Source organism: Felis catus, chromosome C1 (assembly GCF_018350175.1).
Source record: "Felis catus isolate Fca126 chromosome C1, F.catus_Fca126_mat1.0, whole genome shotgun sequence".
Classification (NCBI taxonomy): Eukaryota; Metazoa; Chordata; class Mammalia; order Carnivora; family Felidae; genus Felis; species Felis catus.
The window spans coordinates 18,584,564-18,598,612 of NC_058375.1; the positions used below are offsets into that span (position 1 = coordinate 18,584,564).

Consider the following 14,049-nt stretch of genomic DNA (forward strand, 5'->3'; position numbering starts at 1 on the left):
ACTGGCCTATTTCAGAGGCGGCCTGGTGCATCATGGGATACCTTGTCCCACATCACTGCCCAACTTGGATCCTGCCTGGACTCCCCGCCTTGAAGGCCATGCCCAACCTCTAGGCCCACCTCCCCTCCAGCCTTTTCTCCCTCAGCCTCTCCTCAAGACCCCCAAGCTCTCCCATCTCTAAGAAACCCTTCATCTGTAGTCTTTCTCCGTCCCTTAGCCAGCACTGTTAATTCTGCCTGGACCACTGATGTTCCTTCCTTTCCAGACCTACCCACCTCAGACTCTACCCTTTCTGTGAAACCTTCTGGAAGTATTTGAGAAAGAATTGCACTGGTTGCGTAGAGGAGAATATGAATCACTTTGCCTGGAGGTGTCAGGGAGGGCTCCATGGAGGTGGTGAGGCCAGGCCTTAAAGAGGAAGAGACGTCTGCCAGGTAGAAGGAGGAGCTTTGTTGGGCTGGCTTTGATGCCAGACAGATGATGACACGTATCTGGGCTTCACCCGCTACTAGCTGCGTGACCTTGGGTGAGTCCCGTCCCTTTGCTGAGCCCCAGTTTCCCCATCTGTAAAGTGGGGATGATAACAATAACCCCCTGCTACATGGATTGTGGTAGAGATGAAGTGAAATGAGGTATTCTTGGAAAGGAACCGCGCACAGAGCCTGGCACCCCATAAGTCATCAAGAAGTGTGGTTCCTGTGTCCCTTCCTCACTGCCTTCCTCCTCCTAAATGTTACTTTCCGCGGGTCACACCATCACCGAGTCTGTTTGTTTATTCATTTCCGCCATGGGGGTGAAGATCCTGTGATGGATACCTAATGGGGTCATGGGAGCATTTATGGAAGTCCTGGAAGGCTGAGGCTCCCGGGGCATTTTCCAGAGGTGAACTCTTTCCACTCGTCACTAAAACATCGGCTCCGGGAGGGTGGGTATCTTTGCCTTTTGCCTGCTCCTGTATCCCCATTTCCCAGTACAGTGTGTGGTGTGCATGCAGTTGGTGTTTAATAAATGTCCACCGGAAGGTTAACAGCACCAACTGGTCCCCATTACTTCCCAAGTCCTGGGCGTTCCGGGAAAACGGTCTCCCCATGAGGGCCACAACACAGGCCACAAGCATTTCCTGAGCACCTGCTGTATGCGTGGCTCTGCCCGGCCCAGGGCAGACCCTTCCTTCACAGCCTGACAGGGCTGGGCCCTGGAGGAGGATGACAGACGCGGTGATTTGGCAAGAAGAAGAGAGAGGAGGGGTGGCCAGCGGGGCCCAGGCTGGGCAGGAGCAGGCTGGCCCCACACTGTGGTGTGTAGGCTGGCAGGAGGCCCAGCTCAGTGTTTAAAGGTTTAGAAAACACTCAGTCACCCAAAGAGTTAGTAACAAAGGCTCCCCGCCATAAGTGCACCATGTAGCATTGACTATGACATTGTAGTGTTTTCCTTCCAGTCTTTTTTCTAAAGTCTTATTCTCAGGGGTGGCTTCCCTTCCCCTTCGGGAAGGTATACGGCGGCTTTTTAGGGGGGGAAACAGGCTCTCCTTTGGGTCCCCCACCACCGCTAACAAGGGGCTCCTCATTCCCACCATCGTGGCTCTGACACATCTTCCTGAGACATGAGAGTGTCCAGAGCTGTGTGAGGGGCTTCAGCGGGTCTAACCTCCTGCCCCTGCTTCCTCCGTGGGCAGGGGCAGGACTCAGGTCTGCTGAGGGATGACTCAGGGGAAGCCTCAGAGTGGGGGGCACTTCCCAGGGCTATGGGGGTGTCGGTGCTTAGCCATGGAGCACGCAGGTGAGGGCATGGAGAAAACGGACCTTTCCTCTCCTCCTCACCCCTTCCCTTTTGTTCTCTTTTCCATTGGAACGCCCCCAAGTTTCCTCTTCCTTTAATACCTTCTGCTGGCTCTGCACCCAGCTACCTTTTCCTCTGAACAGAGATGAGCAGACCAGTTGGATTCACTGATGCTAAAGGGTCATGGCTACGGGGTCCCGGATGGGCACCCCAGAGGGGCTGAGTGGGATTTCAGTCACCACGTCATGCAGTGCAGGACGTTTTAAGGGGGGGGGGAGACTTTGGTCACCTCTGCAAATCATAAGTTATGGGCATCCACCCTTTCCGCCCACATGTAAGTCTGAACCTTTTGCCAAAAACACTTTTCCCAGACGCGAAAGAAAACCCCAAAGAGGAACCTAAACCATCACGCTGCGGTGCCGATCGGACGGGAGTGCCCAGGCTCCCACCAACAAGCGTTTCAAAGAATGAGCCAGACGGTAAAGGGGGAAGTGAGGGGGCCGCTGGAAACCTCCCAGGCTGGTCAGTCTTGGTTCATTCAATCCCTGGTCCATCCATTCGCCCTTCTCTCCACCTATTTAGCAAGAAACGCTGGGTGGTCCTTCTCGACAAGTGGGGGGTGGGGTGGGTGAGAGTGGGGCAGGACACTCCCAAGGCCTGGAGGGGACAGGGGAAGGCCCGGGAAGGCACCCCAGGGGGAGGCCAGAGGAGAGAGAGGTAACTTTCTCACTTTGCCTATCCCGCTCAGAATCAGACAGGAACTTCCCCCGGGAGGAGGGAAACATTAAATAGCCATAATTTCCAGCATTTATGGAGGGCTTGACTCTGCACTAGCCGTCTGCACTTGACCCTGCGTTAAGCACGTAATATATATCCTCGTTGAACCCATCCAACAAGCTTTGAATTGGCTACTGTTTGTTCTCCCCATTCTAAAGATGGGGAAACTGGGCTCAGAGAGGAGCCACGCTTTGTCTAAGGCAAGCCTCGAGAGGCTGCAGCCTGGGCTGGTAACCACAGTTTATGTTGCCTTGTCCCCATAGAACGCCTTCTTCTCTGCCACCCTCCCAGAGGGCCGTTGGCAAGGGGTCTCATGGTCCCCCTACGGCCTCTTCCGTGCTTACCCCTCTCTGGCACTGAGAAAACCAGACGTGGGGATATCTGCTGTGGCAAATGATGGAATTGGAGGCCCAGCCGAGTGGCCCACGCCCAGCAGGAGACAGACCGCTGAGTGAGCCCTTGCTGCACGCGGGCCAGCACAGGGCTGCGGGACAGGCCCCATTCGCTCTTGGAAAGCACCCAGTGCTCCCAGACCCATCTCACAGAGGAGGAAACTGAGACTCAAACAGGTGAATCAACATGTTGGCTACAAAACCGCTTAAACCCGGTCGGCCTGACTCCTAAACTATGTGCAGGGCGGAAGGTTTGTCGCTGGGTGGGCAAGAAAACTTGGTTTCTTGTTGCTGAATTGGACCTTACCCAGGCCAGACCCCTCTTTGGACCTCAGTTTCCCCTTCTGTATAATCAGGAGGTGGCACTCTCCGTCTGCCAGCTCCAACGTATCCTGCACGGGCTCACTGTTTTGGGTTCTCGCGACTTCCCAAGGTATGACGGGGTCTTACTCCCCTGCTAGTCCCACAATTCCCAGAGCCCCTCCTTGCTTGGGGCTGGGGGGTGGGGCTGCCTTTGGGAGGTGCTCTTTCAAGGCCAATGACAGAAGGCCTGGGCTCCATGGAGGGGCTAAAGCTCTTCCTTCCACCTCCCTCCTCCCTTCTTCTTATTTCTACCAGGTAGGCGGGATACTCAGCACCAAGCTGGGCACCAGGGCTGGCCCTGGGAGGCCAGGGCTCCTGGGTTGTTGCAGGTGGTCCCAGGGAAGACTCCTGGCAGAGGGGGTGTTTGAGCTCAGTTTTAAAGATTGGGTGAGAATCCCTAGCTCCCAGGGCCGGGGGGCACACGCTGGGTGGTGAATTTGAGAAAGGGTCTGCCGATGAGGCATCTCAGGGGACGGGAGTAAGGACGGGCATATCTGCTGCCCGTTCCTTCCGCCCAGCCAAACCCTGAGCCCAGGCCTCAGTTTCCCCACCTATCGAGCAGTCTGGACTGGCTCAGAGGCAAGGCTGGGATGCGTGGAGGCTGCTCTCCCCTGCCTCTCAGAACCTTCTGGAGGGTCATGTTTTCAGGCCCTGTTGCTCAGGGGCATCCTTCTCCCAGCTCCGCTCCCCTCCGTAAACTCCCCTACTCGCTCAGGTAACCAAGCAAGCCTCGGCTTTGATGCGGCCACCTCAAGGCCGAGGCGTCAATGGGCCCTCTATGTGACCAGTGGGGCCGCTGGGGGCCGCCAGCTGCCGTAGCGGGCGTGGGTGAGGCCTGGACACACAGTCCCACTGTGTGGGGCTGGCTCATGCCCGCCCAGACCCTGTGGCTGGTGGGGGGCTCCCAGGAATGTCTCCCCGGGGGGCACTTGGGACAGACAGGGTGGTCTGGGGAGACGGGTGTGTGCAGGGCAGCCCCGGGAGCCACCGTCAAAGGGGCCCAGCAGACGTGGCGCCGGCTAAGCACCATAGTGGACGCAGGATGGCTGGCGGTCGGTCTGGTCAGTCGGTTCATCTCCCAGGGCTGGGGAGGGAGGGGGAGGCTGCCATGGGCACACCGCTGAGGGTGACCAACTGTCTTGAGGTGCCTGGGATTTGGGACTTTCAGGGCAAAACCCAGGAGAGTCCCCGGTTGTTGGCCACTGCCCAGAGCTTAGGAAAGGACAGTGACTGACCTCTCTGGTCTGGGCAGCTTCCTCCCTGTCCGGTGACCTCTGAGTCAGACCATCCGGGCTAGATCTGCCCAGTGCCATCTCGTCCACCCTCCGCCTCCACGCAGCCTGCCTCATGCCCAAGAGGCCGTTTTCCATTTCTCCCGGGCGTCTTTGGGGGGAGGAGCTGCGAGTCAACTGCCCACCCAACCGCGGCTTCGAGAACCTTGGCCAGACTGGAGGCCCGACAGACCTGCCGTCCATCCACTTCAATGCTTCTGCCGGCTCCAGCCATCCCGGGGGTGGGGGCGCCCAGCGTCGTCTCAGTCCTGTCTCCACACCTTTGCCCCAGGCTGTTCTCTCTCTGGGGGATGCCTTTTCCCCCCTTGTCACCTCTCCACCCCCCAAGACCCAGCCAGACCCAGCCTGAATGTCTGAAGTTCTCCAGAGGAATTGCTGTCTCTTCCCCCAGCTGGGTTAGTACCCCTCTTTAAACTTCTAGACGTCCGTTCTTCCCCCCTTATAACATTGATCACCCACACCCCAGTGCAATTTTCAGCTTACTCATCTCTTTCCACACCGGACCTTGAGCTCTTCAAGGACAGAGAATCCGACCCAGTCACCCTTGTGTCCAAGATCCCAGCGCAAGGCCAGGCTCGTGGAAATTATAAGAACGAAGATGTTTGTGGGGCGTGTCGCCCGGGCTAGGCGCCCTGTTCGTCTGATACTCTCCAGAGCCCCGTGAGGTTGGTATAATCATCACCCCCATTTTACTGACGGGGAGACAGGTACAGAGAGGTGAGGTGACTTGTCCCCGGCTGCGGAGTTAGCGAAGGAAAGGCAGAGTCAGGGTCCACAGCCTGTGCTTGAATCTGGGGCTGGGCCCTCTACTCCCTGATAGGCTTTTGCAGAATTACCGGATAAACGAGAACCCCTGCCTCCCCAGGGTCTCCTAGATCCCGCATGTGGCAATTCAGGCTCATTTCCCCCAGTTTCCTCCCCAGAAGCCTCCCCTCCTTCAGTGTCCTGAGGGGAGCGCTTTTGCCTGCGTGGGTGCCCTTTAGGGGTGTGCTGCCAGGGGGGTGCCCCAGAGAAGGGCCTCATGCGCCGTTTAGCACAAGGGCCCTGGCCTTCAGTGGAGCTGCGGATGGGCCCTTGGGCATCCTCAGAGCCGTCGCCTGCGTTTGTCAGATGGGGAAACCGAGGCAAAGAGAGAGGAAGGGACTTGCCCATAGATGCACGGTAGGTCTGAGTCAGAGTTAGGTCTCAGGGTCTCCGTTTGCCAAAGAGAAGAATAAATACCCTGTGTCCGGGTCTAGTCCCGGCAGACGAGGAGGGAGAAGGACGGAGACCTGTGGAGGGTGCAGGGGCCACCCCAGGAGGCCTCTCACACCTTCCGTCCTGGTGCCTGGAATTCTGCCAGCCTTTCGAGTTGAGCATTTTCCTCTGCTTTCCTCCTCCCCCGCTACTTCAGGGTGGGAACCAAGCATCTCTCCACCCTCTTCCCCAGCCTCTTCTCCAGAGTGACCTGAGGTGAGTTTGGGAACTGGGAATCCACGTGTTTCAAGGCTCCCCAGGGGCGGAGACGTCCTGAGACCCGCTGAGGGCCCGGGGCCCGAGGCCTGGAGTTCTGCTTTTGCACGGAATTCAGGACATCTGTGGACTGGGGTGGGAAACACGTGACATCCTTCCTTTCATGAGTCTCTAACTAAAACTCAGCCTCTATTTCCACCGTGATTTTGTCGCCAGTGGAAATCCTAGGTGTGCTTCCGTCTCCTCGGGGCCCGTCCCAGATTATCCAGAAATAATGTTTCTGCTCATCCGCTGGCTTGCGGCCGCTCCTGGGCCTCCTGAGGTCTTTTCACTCAGCGTGTCCCGACAGAGACCTCACCCCTTGCTTTTTTGTCGTTTGATAACCGTATTTCCACAGGTTTGGTTTCCTGCACTTAAGAAGTGTGACTCTGAGAAGGAGTCTATAGGCTTCCTGGGGCCCCAGAAAGATCTGTGACTCAGGATAGGTTAAGGACCCCACGTGGGGCAGTATGGAGCCCGGGACTTTACGGCCCAGAGGTTGGATGTCTCTGGGGACAGAGGTGGCAGATTGGGGGAGACGGATCCCCCAAAGTAAGCGTGCCGTAAACGGAATGTGGGAAACGGAGCTGGGCAGGAGAGAAGGGGTCGGTCAGAGAGTGTGGACGGACGCCTCGGGCCCCCGACCTTGAGCCCTCCCCGCGGACCCTGTCTTACAAAGCACATCTGTGTCCCTGTCCGTCAGGAATCCCGTCTGTGGGCGCACGTGGGGCCCAAAGCCGCCAGCTCTCCTCCCCCTCCTGCTCCTTGCTGCCGGCTGCCCTCTCTCTCTCTCTCTCTCTCTCGGGCTCCACGGCGTCAGGAGCCCGTCTTCGGTGGCAGGTAGGTCCCTTCATCTCGTCTCCCCAGATTGCTTTGTTTTGAACTCTGCAGCCCTCCATCTTGCTCATGGAGGGAGGAACACTGATTACAAAGACCCAGCAAATGGTTTCTATAAACTCTTAATTTCTTGCCACAGACTGCCTTTAATTAGCTCCGAGGACTACAAAGGGGAATTGCGTTATAATAGGAGCAGCTTGAAGGAAGACTGTCAGCTCCCAGACCTGAGGCTGTTGCTTGTCACCAGCCACAACCAGGTTTGGCGGGAGTGTATCCGCCTCAGAGGTGGCGGCCCCTCCTCCCCCCGCCACGACTCCGTCCCCATCTGCAGCCATGCAGCCGGCCTCAGCCTCTCTCTAGGGAGGAGGAAGGGGGTCCCACCTCAGACAAGCCCGTGCAGAAACCTTTAAACAATAAGCACCCAAATGTGCCTCGGTCCCTGCCCGGAGCTGGCCGCCCAGGGACGGTCTCTGAGTCGCTCCGTTAGCCAGCAGTGGGACAGGCCGATGGGCAGAAAGGCAGACAGACAGTCAGACCGACTTCGGTATCTCAGTTGACCACCTCAGCTGAGAAAAGGCAACCCCAGCTCCCTGAACCTTGGGGTTGCAGACCCCACGCAGCTCCTCTCTCTATTCTGGAGGAGAACCCGTCTCCGTGAGTCACCCAGAGGCACTGCCCTCCTGCACGGCCCATCCACAGCCTCAGACGATCGGAATGTCCCAACCGGAGGGGTCACAACAGAGAGGTTAAGTTACTTGCCTAAGGCCACTGGGCAAGGTAGCCACTGACCTGGGACGCAGGCTCAGGGCCACTGGACCCCCAGTCTCAGGTGCCACAGCCCCATCTGGACTCCTGCTGGGGGTTGGCAGGGGCGGGGGAAGGCAGCAGGGGGTTGCCTGAGACCATGGCGCATCAGCCCTACGAGCCAGACAGAGGCAAGAAAAGTCTCCCCCTGAACCCTAGCCTCCATCAGCGGCCCTAAGTGGGGGATCCTGGAACCCTATCTTTTTTGAAGGACACAGCCCAAACCTCTGGGTCACTCACTCTAGGCCACGAATAGAGGCAAATCCAGCCAGAAACACTTTCTTCTCCTCTGTGACCAAGGTTATAAACCTTCCCCAGTCCTGCTCCCCCCGCCCCCCGAACACTTAGCCAGTTTCAGTGCGCCCCAGAGCTATGCAAGCTCTCGACAAAAGCCTGTAGCCATCTCTTCCCTCTGCTTCCCTCAGTCCGGGACGACTTGGAAAGCACTGGAGAAGTCCTCAGAAAGATCTTTAGATCCATGGCTCTTGACAGAAGCTGGTCTGGCTCTGGGAGGACTGAGTGTGCCCCAGAGCCCGCATCTGCCTGAGCTCAGGGGGAGGGTCCAAGCTCTCCAGGTGGGCCAGGGGCCCCGTCAGTGAGGCAAGAAGCCTCAGGTCACAGGGACTCCCTCCATGTCCTCTCCGCCCCAGGACCCTTCGAGGTCGGCCTTTGAGGTCTTGTGGTATCCATTTCCCCTACTGTCCCCACCAACTGAGGATAAAAGTCCCACAAAAGTCCACTCCAGGAGACCACGGAGGCCGCCAACCCCTCTTCCCACCTCAGGCTTTCAAGAGTCCGCGGATTTAGGTAGGCAGGCCGTGCCCTTGAAGGCAGCCAGGGTGCTCGGTGGAGGGACGCGGTCCGGGGCCTGGCCACAGCTCCCCACCCGAAAGGCTCAGCCCAGGGCCCTGGGCAATCGTTACTCACCGCGGATGAAGGTTGGCGAGTAGGTCGGGAAGGAATCGAAGATGCTGTTCGAAGCCATGCCCCTCTCTGAGGAAGGCGAGAAATCAGACCTTCAGGGGGTCGGGTTGGGATTGACTTGGTTGGCTGTTGTTTTATTTTTTCCTGGCTACTTTTGAAAATAAAAGGGGGGGGTGGTGTCGCTTTTTGTTTGTTTTTTGTTTTGTTTTGTTTTGTTTTGTCTCTTTTTTCCCCCCCTATTGCTACGAAAAAGAAAAAAGGAAAGAACGCGAGAGTGTGTGTGTGAGCGAGAGAGAGAGAGAGAGAGAGAGAGAGAGAAAAAAATCCCCAAGGAAAGTAAGTTTCTGTTTGTACCCAAGAATTTGGATTCCCAGTCCCACAGGAATGTCTAGCCACAAATTTTCAACAGAAGCGTATGCAGAGTGTATCATTAGATGGCGGGAAGGGGCCTTCGGCAGCCAGGGCGGAGAAGCATGTAGGGCAGGGAGAGCAGAGCCAGGCCCAGCATCAGCGCCACGGGGAATGAATGAATGAGGCTCACCCCCGACGGAGCCCAGGCTCCAGTGGGTGCGAGGGCGGCCCGGGGGTGGGGAGGACCGGGAGCCAACCAGCTCCCGCGCAGGGCCCTGAAGGCGGCTGAGGGCCTGGCCTTGTGGTTCTGTGGTTGAGGGACCAGGCCTTCACAGTGTCAACCCAACCTCAGCTCACAGGATACAAGAAGCCAGCTCGCGGCCTTGGCCCATTGGCTGGGCTGTGGTCACCTGGGCTGTGATGTCACGGCCTCTTAGAAGATCTTGTGGTTGCCTCTCTCTCTTTTTGGAAAAAAAGAAAAAAAAAAAAAAAAAGAGGGAGAGAAAGAGAAAGAGAGAGAGAGGAAAAAAAAAAAAGTGATGGCTTTTATTTGTGGGGCTGGCCTCAGCACGCGGCCCAGGAGCAGAACAGAAAGCAGTTGGAGGGGGTGGCCGGGCGGTGGTTTGGATCCTGCAGGAGACTCATTTTTAATTAAGGCCAGTGTTGGCCTGGGCGGGTCCGGAGGCCCGAGGGCCCTCCCCAGACCCACCGGCGGGTGGCAGGGCTCTCCTCCGCGCCACCCAGCCCCTGGGCTGCGGCTGACACCCTGCCACGGTCCACCGCCACCGTTGCCGGGGAGAAGCGTCCACATGTGTGGCACCGGAGGGGGATTTTATGGGACGTGGGATTAATACACAGGGAAATTCGTGGAGCGGCCTCACCAGGGCTCACACCCCAGCGCAGCCTGCACGCTGAGCCCTCCCTTGTGAAAGCTGGCGGCGGGGGGGCCCGTCCAGGCCAAGGAGCCCTCAGCAGGGCTCGGGTTCTGAGCCCCTGAGCTTGGCATTCAAAGCCCTTTGCTCATTTTGCCCTCTTTCACGTCCTCGGGGTTCTCTGTTGCAGCCTAATGTGCCTGGGCTTTCCGGCCTCCAGGGCTGGCCCCGCCCCGCCCCGCCCCGTGGCCCTTAATCAGGGCACTTTTTGAATCCTTTGTGGCCCAGGAGGTTCAAGGGATTCTGAAGTAGAAAAGACATGGGAAATGATTCACTTCTACACTTCTGTGTCCCCAGGGGTGTGTGTGTGTGTGTGTGGCGGGGGAGAGGGTGGTGGCTTGCACCATTTCCCTTGCAAGCTGTACTCGCCCATTGCATAGGTCAGACACTGAGGCGTAGGATGTTGAAGTCAGCCCGTGCAAGGCCACAGAGTATTGTAGTGGGATTAGAACCCAGCGTCCGGTTTATGAGCCTGGGCCTCAGCCATAGTAGCACACAGCAGCCTGCAGCGCCCTCTAAGCTCCGTCCTGAGACTCAGAAGCCCGGGCACTGGCCCCTGGTCCCTCTCAGGGAGCCTGAGCGTGGAGCTGGGCCCCAGCAACCATCCTCGGACTCACGGTGGTGTCTAGGCCGACGCAGACCAGGGCGGGCATCTAGAGAGAGGAGAGGCTTGTCCAAGGTCCCACGGAGACCTGGTTCCGCCCACAGCCAGGCTGGTCACTAGGGAGCAGGCCGCCCTCGGAGACCCGCTGCCTGTGCCTCATTTGGAACCCCGTGAAGGCTCAGTCTTCTGTTCCTCAATGGCGAGTTGGCGGTGGTAGAGTCGGTGATGGGTTGTCATTTCTCCAGGGAGGAAGCAGGTTTATGGTGAAAGCCACAGGGCTCTCGAGTCAGATTTGAGTTCCACCCTCAGCTCTGCTGAATCCCAGCTGCAAGGCCTGGGGCAAGTCATCTCCCCGCTCTGGGCCTCAGTTTCCTTCCCTATCAAATGGGGATAACACATTTCTCGGAGGGACAGGCGACCGGGTGAGGACACCGTAAACATTTCCTTGCCAGAGTCTCCGTGACGTAATTTGGGGTCTGTTATGAGTAGGCCCAGGTAAAGAGGCCTCCGTCACATCGGAGGGCAGACTGCCCCCACTGGAAACCCACCAGCTGGCCTGGCCTGGGCAGGGCTATTTGAGTCAGGAGCACACACGGGGCCCCGTCCCCTGGTTACATTTGGAGCGTTTTGGAGTCTGCCGCGTTGTGAAATAGATCAGAGACAGACACGGCAGGAAAGACCCTCTTTAACCGAAGTGGAAACTGAGGTCCCCGGAGGGGCAGAGACTCAGCCAAGCTCACCCAGTGAGTCAGTGGAACCCTGGCCCCCTGCTTCCCAGCCCGGGAGCTGTTTCTGACATGCCAGCACCACCTCCAGTTTCTGTCATCCCACCCTACACGCTTTGCTGTTTTTTCCACGTGTCAAAGTGAGTCCCCCTATAATACCTGTAACTTGGTCACCCCGAGGGACTTCCCCTTCCCCGGAAAGCTGAGCCCGGGCCCAGGAATGGGAGGAGGCCCAGGAGGCTGTGTCGGGCCCAGGGGCACCTCCGCACAGGGGGGGTGGTTTAACGCGTCCCTGCGACCATGCAGCAAGCACACGCCGGGTACCACGCTTGGTCCTGCCCTCGAGAGGCTTAGAGTCTCCGCGTGGCCCTCAGAAGCATGCGCCAGACTGAACGAACCTCTGGAGGCCGCTGGGGAAGCAGAAAGAACATTCCTGGAACCTGACTTTGGAATATTCCTGACGCCGCGAGATTGTGGGCGAGAGGCTTTATTTTTCCGAGCCTGCTTCCTGGCCTGTGACACGGGGCCAACTGCAGTAACTACTTGCAATTGCAGAGAAGATTAAATGAGAAAATACTGTGAGTGTGCCTGGCACACAGTTTCTCAGTCTCTGGAGTTTCCTCCTTTTAGCTCAGACTGCGCACTCCCTTGGCGTGCAGCGGACAGCTGGGTTTCCTCCGCGCGTTCGACGGTCTTCCTCCTGTTCTGGCTGACGCCAGCCCAGAAGGCATCTCCTACAATTTCTTCTTTAAAGAATGGGGATGTAGAGATGCATACGAAGCCATCAGCACCCAGGAGCATCTAGATTTTGCTATTTCCCTCCCAATCTTTCACAGTGTCCCACCCATACCAAATTCAATGTATTCTTTAAAAAAATTTTTTTTCTATTTTTAATGCCTGCTTATTTTTTGAGAGGCGTAGAGAGACAAAGCCCAAGTTGGGGAGGGGCAGAGAGAGAAGGAGAATCCGAAGCAGGCTCCAGGCTCTGAGCCGTCAGCACAGAGCCCGACGCGGGGCTCGAACTCATGAACCGTGAGCTGAGGTCGGACGCTTAACCGCCTGAGCCACCCAGGCGCCCCCGAATTGGATGTATTCTTAGCACCTTGCCTTCACCAAGTCTTTCCGAGGTATTCAGCCTAGTTTCCTAGAAAGAGACGCTCCTGCTTTGCGTCGTATCGTCGATGACTTCGCATCGCTGCCAGTGAGGGTCCCATCGGAAAAACAGAAGCCACTTTGAGTACTGGAAACAGAGGAAAGTTAATTCGGGGGTCGCTGGCGACACAGGTGATGGAAGAGCTGAGGAGCCAAACACTGACGGTGAGGAGCCCCAAGATCAGCCACGGCAGGAAGCCGCTGCCACCCTTTGGCGAGAGAGACGCGCAAGGAAAGGTGTTGCCAGCACGCCCTCCCCCACCTGCAGAAGCAGAACGGAATGGCATTTGCTGGAGCCACAGAGGAGACTCAGCCGCCACGGCAATGCCCCCGAGACAAATAAGACGGGGGCTCTCTCTTCCTCCCACCCTTCAGTGTCCTCCCAGTGCCGCCCATTGGTGGAGCGGAGCTGGAACCAGCTGACTTGGTGGAACCAGAGCCTTGCATCGTGCAGCCAAATGGGGGAAGAGGGTAGAATGGATCTGAGGGCAAAATGGCCCCCGGACCGGCCTAGTAGCCAATGAGATTTTGTAACCATGAAAACCCAACTGGCGAGAAAGGGTTTGAGAACAAACCCGACTGCTGTTTGGCAAGTTGATGGCTCAGTGGGTTGGTGGGAGCAGAAGGTGTGGATTCCAACCGGGGATCTGCTAGCCGAGGGGATCGATGGGCATGTAACACCAGAGACGCTAGGAAACCCCAGGAGCTGGTGACATGGAGAATAGTTAAGAAAGCACCTACTGTGAGTGGTGATGAAATCTGTTTTCTCAACCCGTGTGAACAGCTGGTACTTCCACAGTAACCTTGGGCTGCTGTGACGGTCGATTATGCCATCAGTCACGGGCACTGGCCGCAGGGCCCGTCTAGGAACTTTGCAAAGATGGCACCCTCCCTGTACCCATTGGGCCTTCCCAACAACCCGGAGGATAGGAGCAGCTCCCTTCACTTTTCTGATGAGGAAAAGACTAATCCCAGGCATTGACCCCCAAGTTCTAGCCTTTCGAAGTCAACACAGCCAGCTTGGACGAAACGGGCAGTGGAATGGAGGCCGGCACTGGTCTCAGAGTTCCAATTCCGGCTTTCCACCAGTGAATCACAGTGCTGGGCTCACGGAAGGTGCTGGAGACACATCTGCTGCAGGCTGCCCGGGAGGGCAGGGGGAGTGGAGGGGGGTGGGCTCCACCTTCAGGCCCCCGCACGGAGACATCAAGAAAACGTTCCCCTCCCTCCCGGTTCTCCCCAATCTCTGCGGGGTCCACCCCCTGCCGTAGCGTAGACCCGCGTTCAGGCTGGAGGACGAGGCCACCCAGGGGTCAGGATACCCAGGCCAAGTCAAAAGATCAGTAGCTAACGACCTACCACTCGGCAGGCGCGTGCTGAAAGCTAGGTGAAGTGACCCACCCGGGGTCATCCACTCCGCGGGTGGAGGCAGGATTCAAACCAGCCTGCCCTCCACCTGCTCTCTGGGCTCCTTCTCCCCTCCCCACCCCCAGCCTCTCTCTTTCCTGTTGTTTGTTTCATAAAACTGCTCATGGTGCCCCCTCAGAACCAAACCCCTCCCGTCCCCTCCTCCCCCTTCCTGCATCAGCCCCCTTCTCCAGGGCCCCCCTGTGCTGAACCGCTCAC

The 14,049-nt window shown here is 57.7% G+C and overlaps 1 protein-coding gene across 2 annotated transcripts in view; it reads right to left on the reverse strand.

The window, feature by feature from the left end:
- The window catches only part of RUNX3 (RUNX family transcription factor 3), a 58,719-nt gene extending 49,472 nt beyond the window's left edge, over positions 1-9,247 (reverse strand). Inside the window, exons 1-2 of one of the 2 annotated variants that reach the window (XM_023258316.2) lie at positions 9,014-9,247; positions 8,663-8,810 (exon numbers count right to left, since the gene is read on the reverse strand). In XM_023258316.2, coding sequence (XP_023114084.1) covers positions 8,663-8,720 — 58 coding nt within the window. In that variant the 5' untranslated portion in view covers positions 8,721-8,810; positions 9,014-9,247. Of the gene's footprint in view, positions 1-8,662 lie in introns of both variants that reach the window. The other variant, XM_045035321.1, reaches the window with a different exon arrangement.
- Between the last annotated feature and the right edge of the window lie 4,802 nt (positions 9,248-14,049).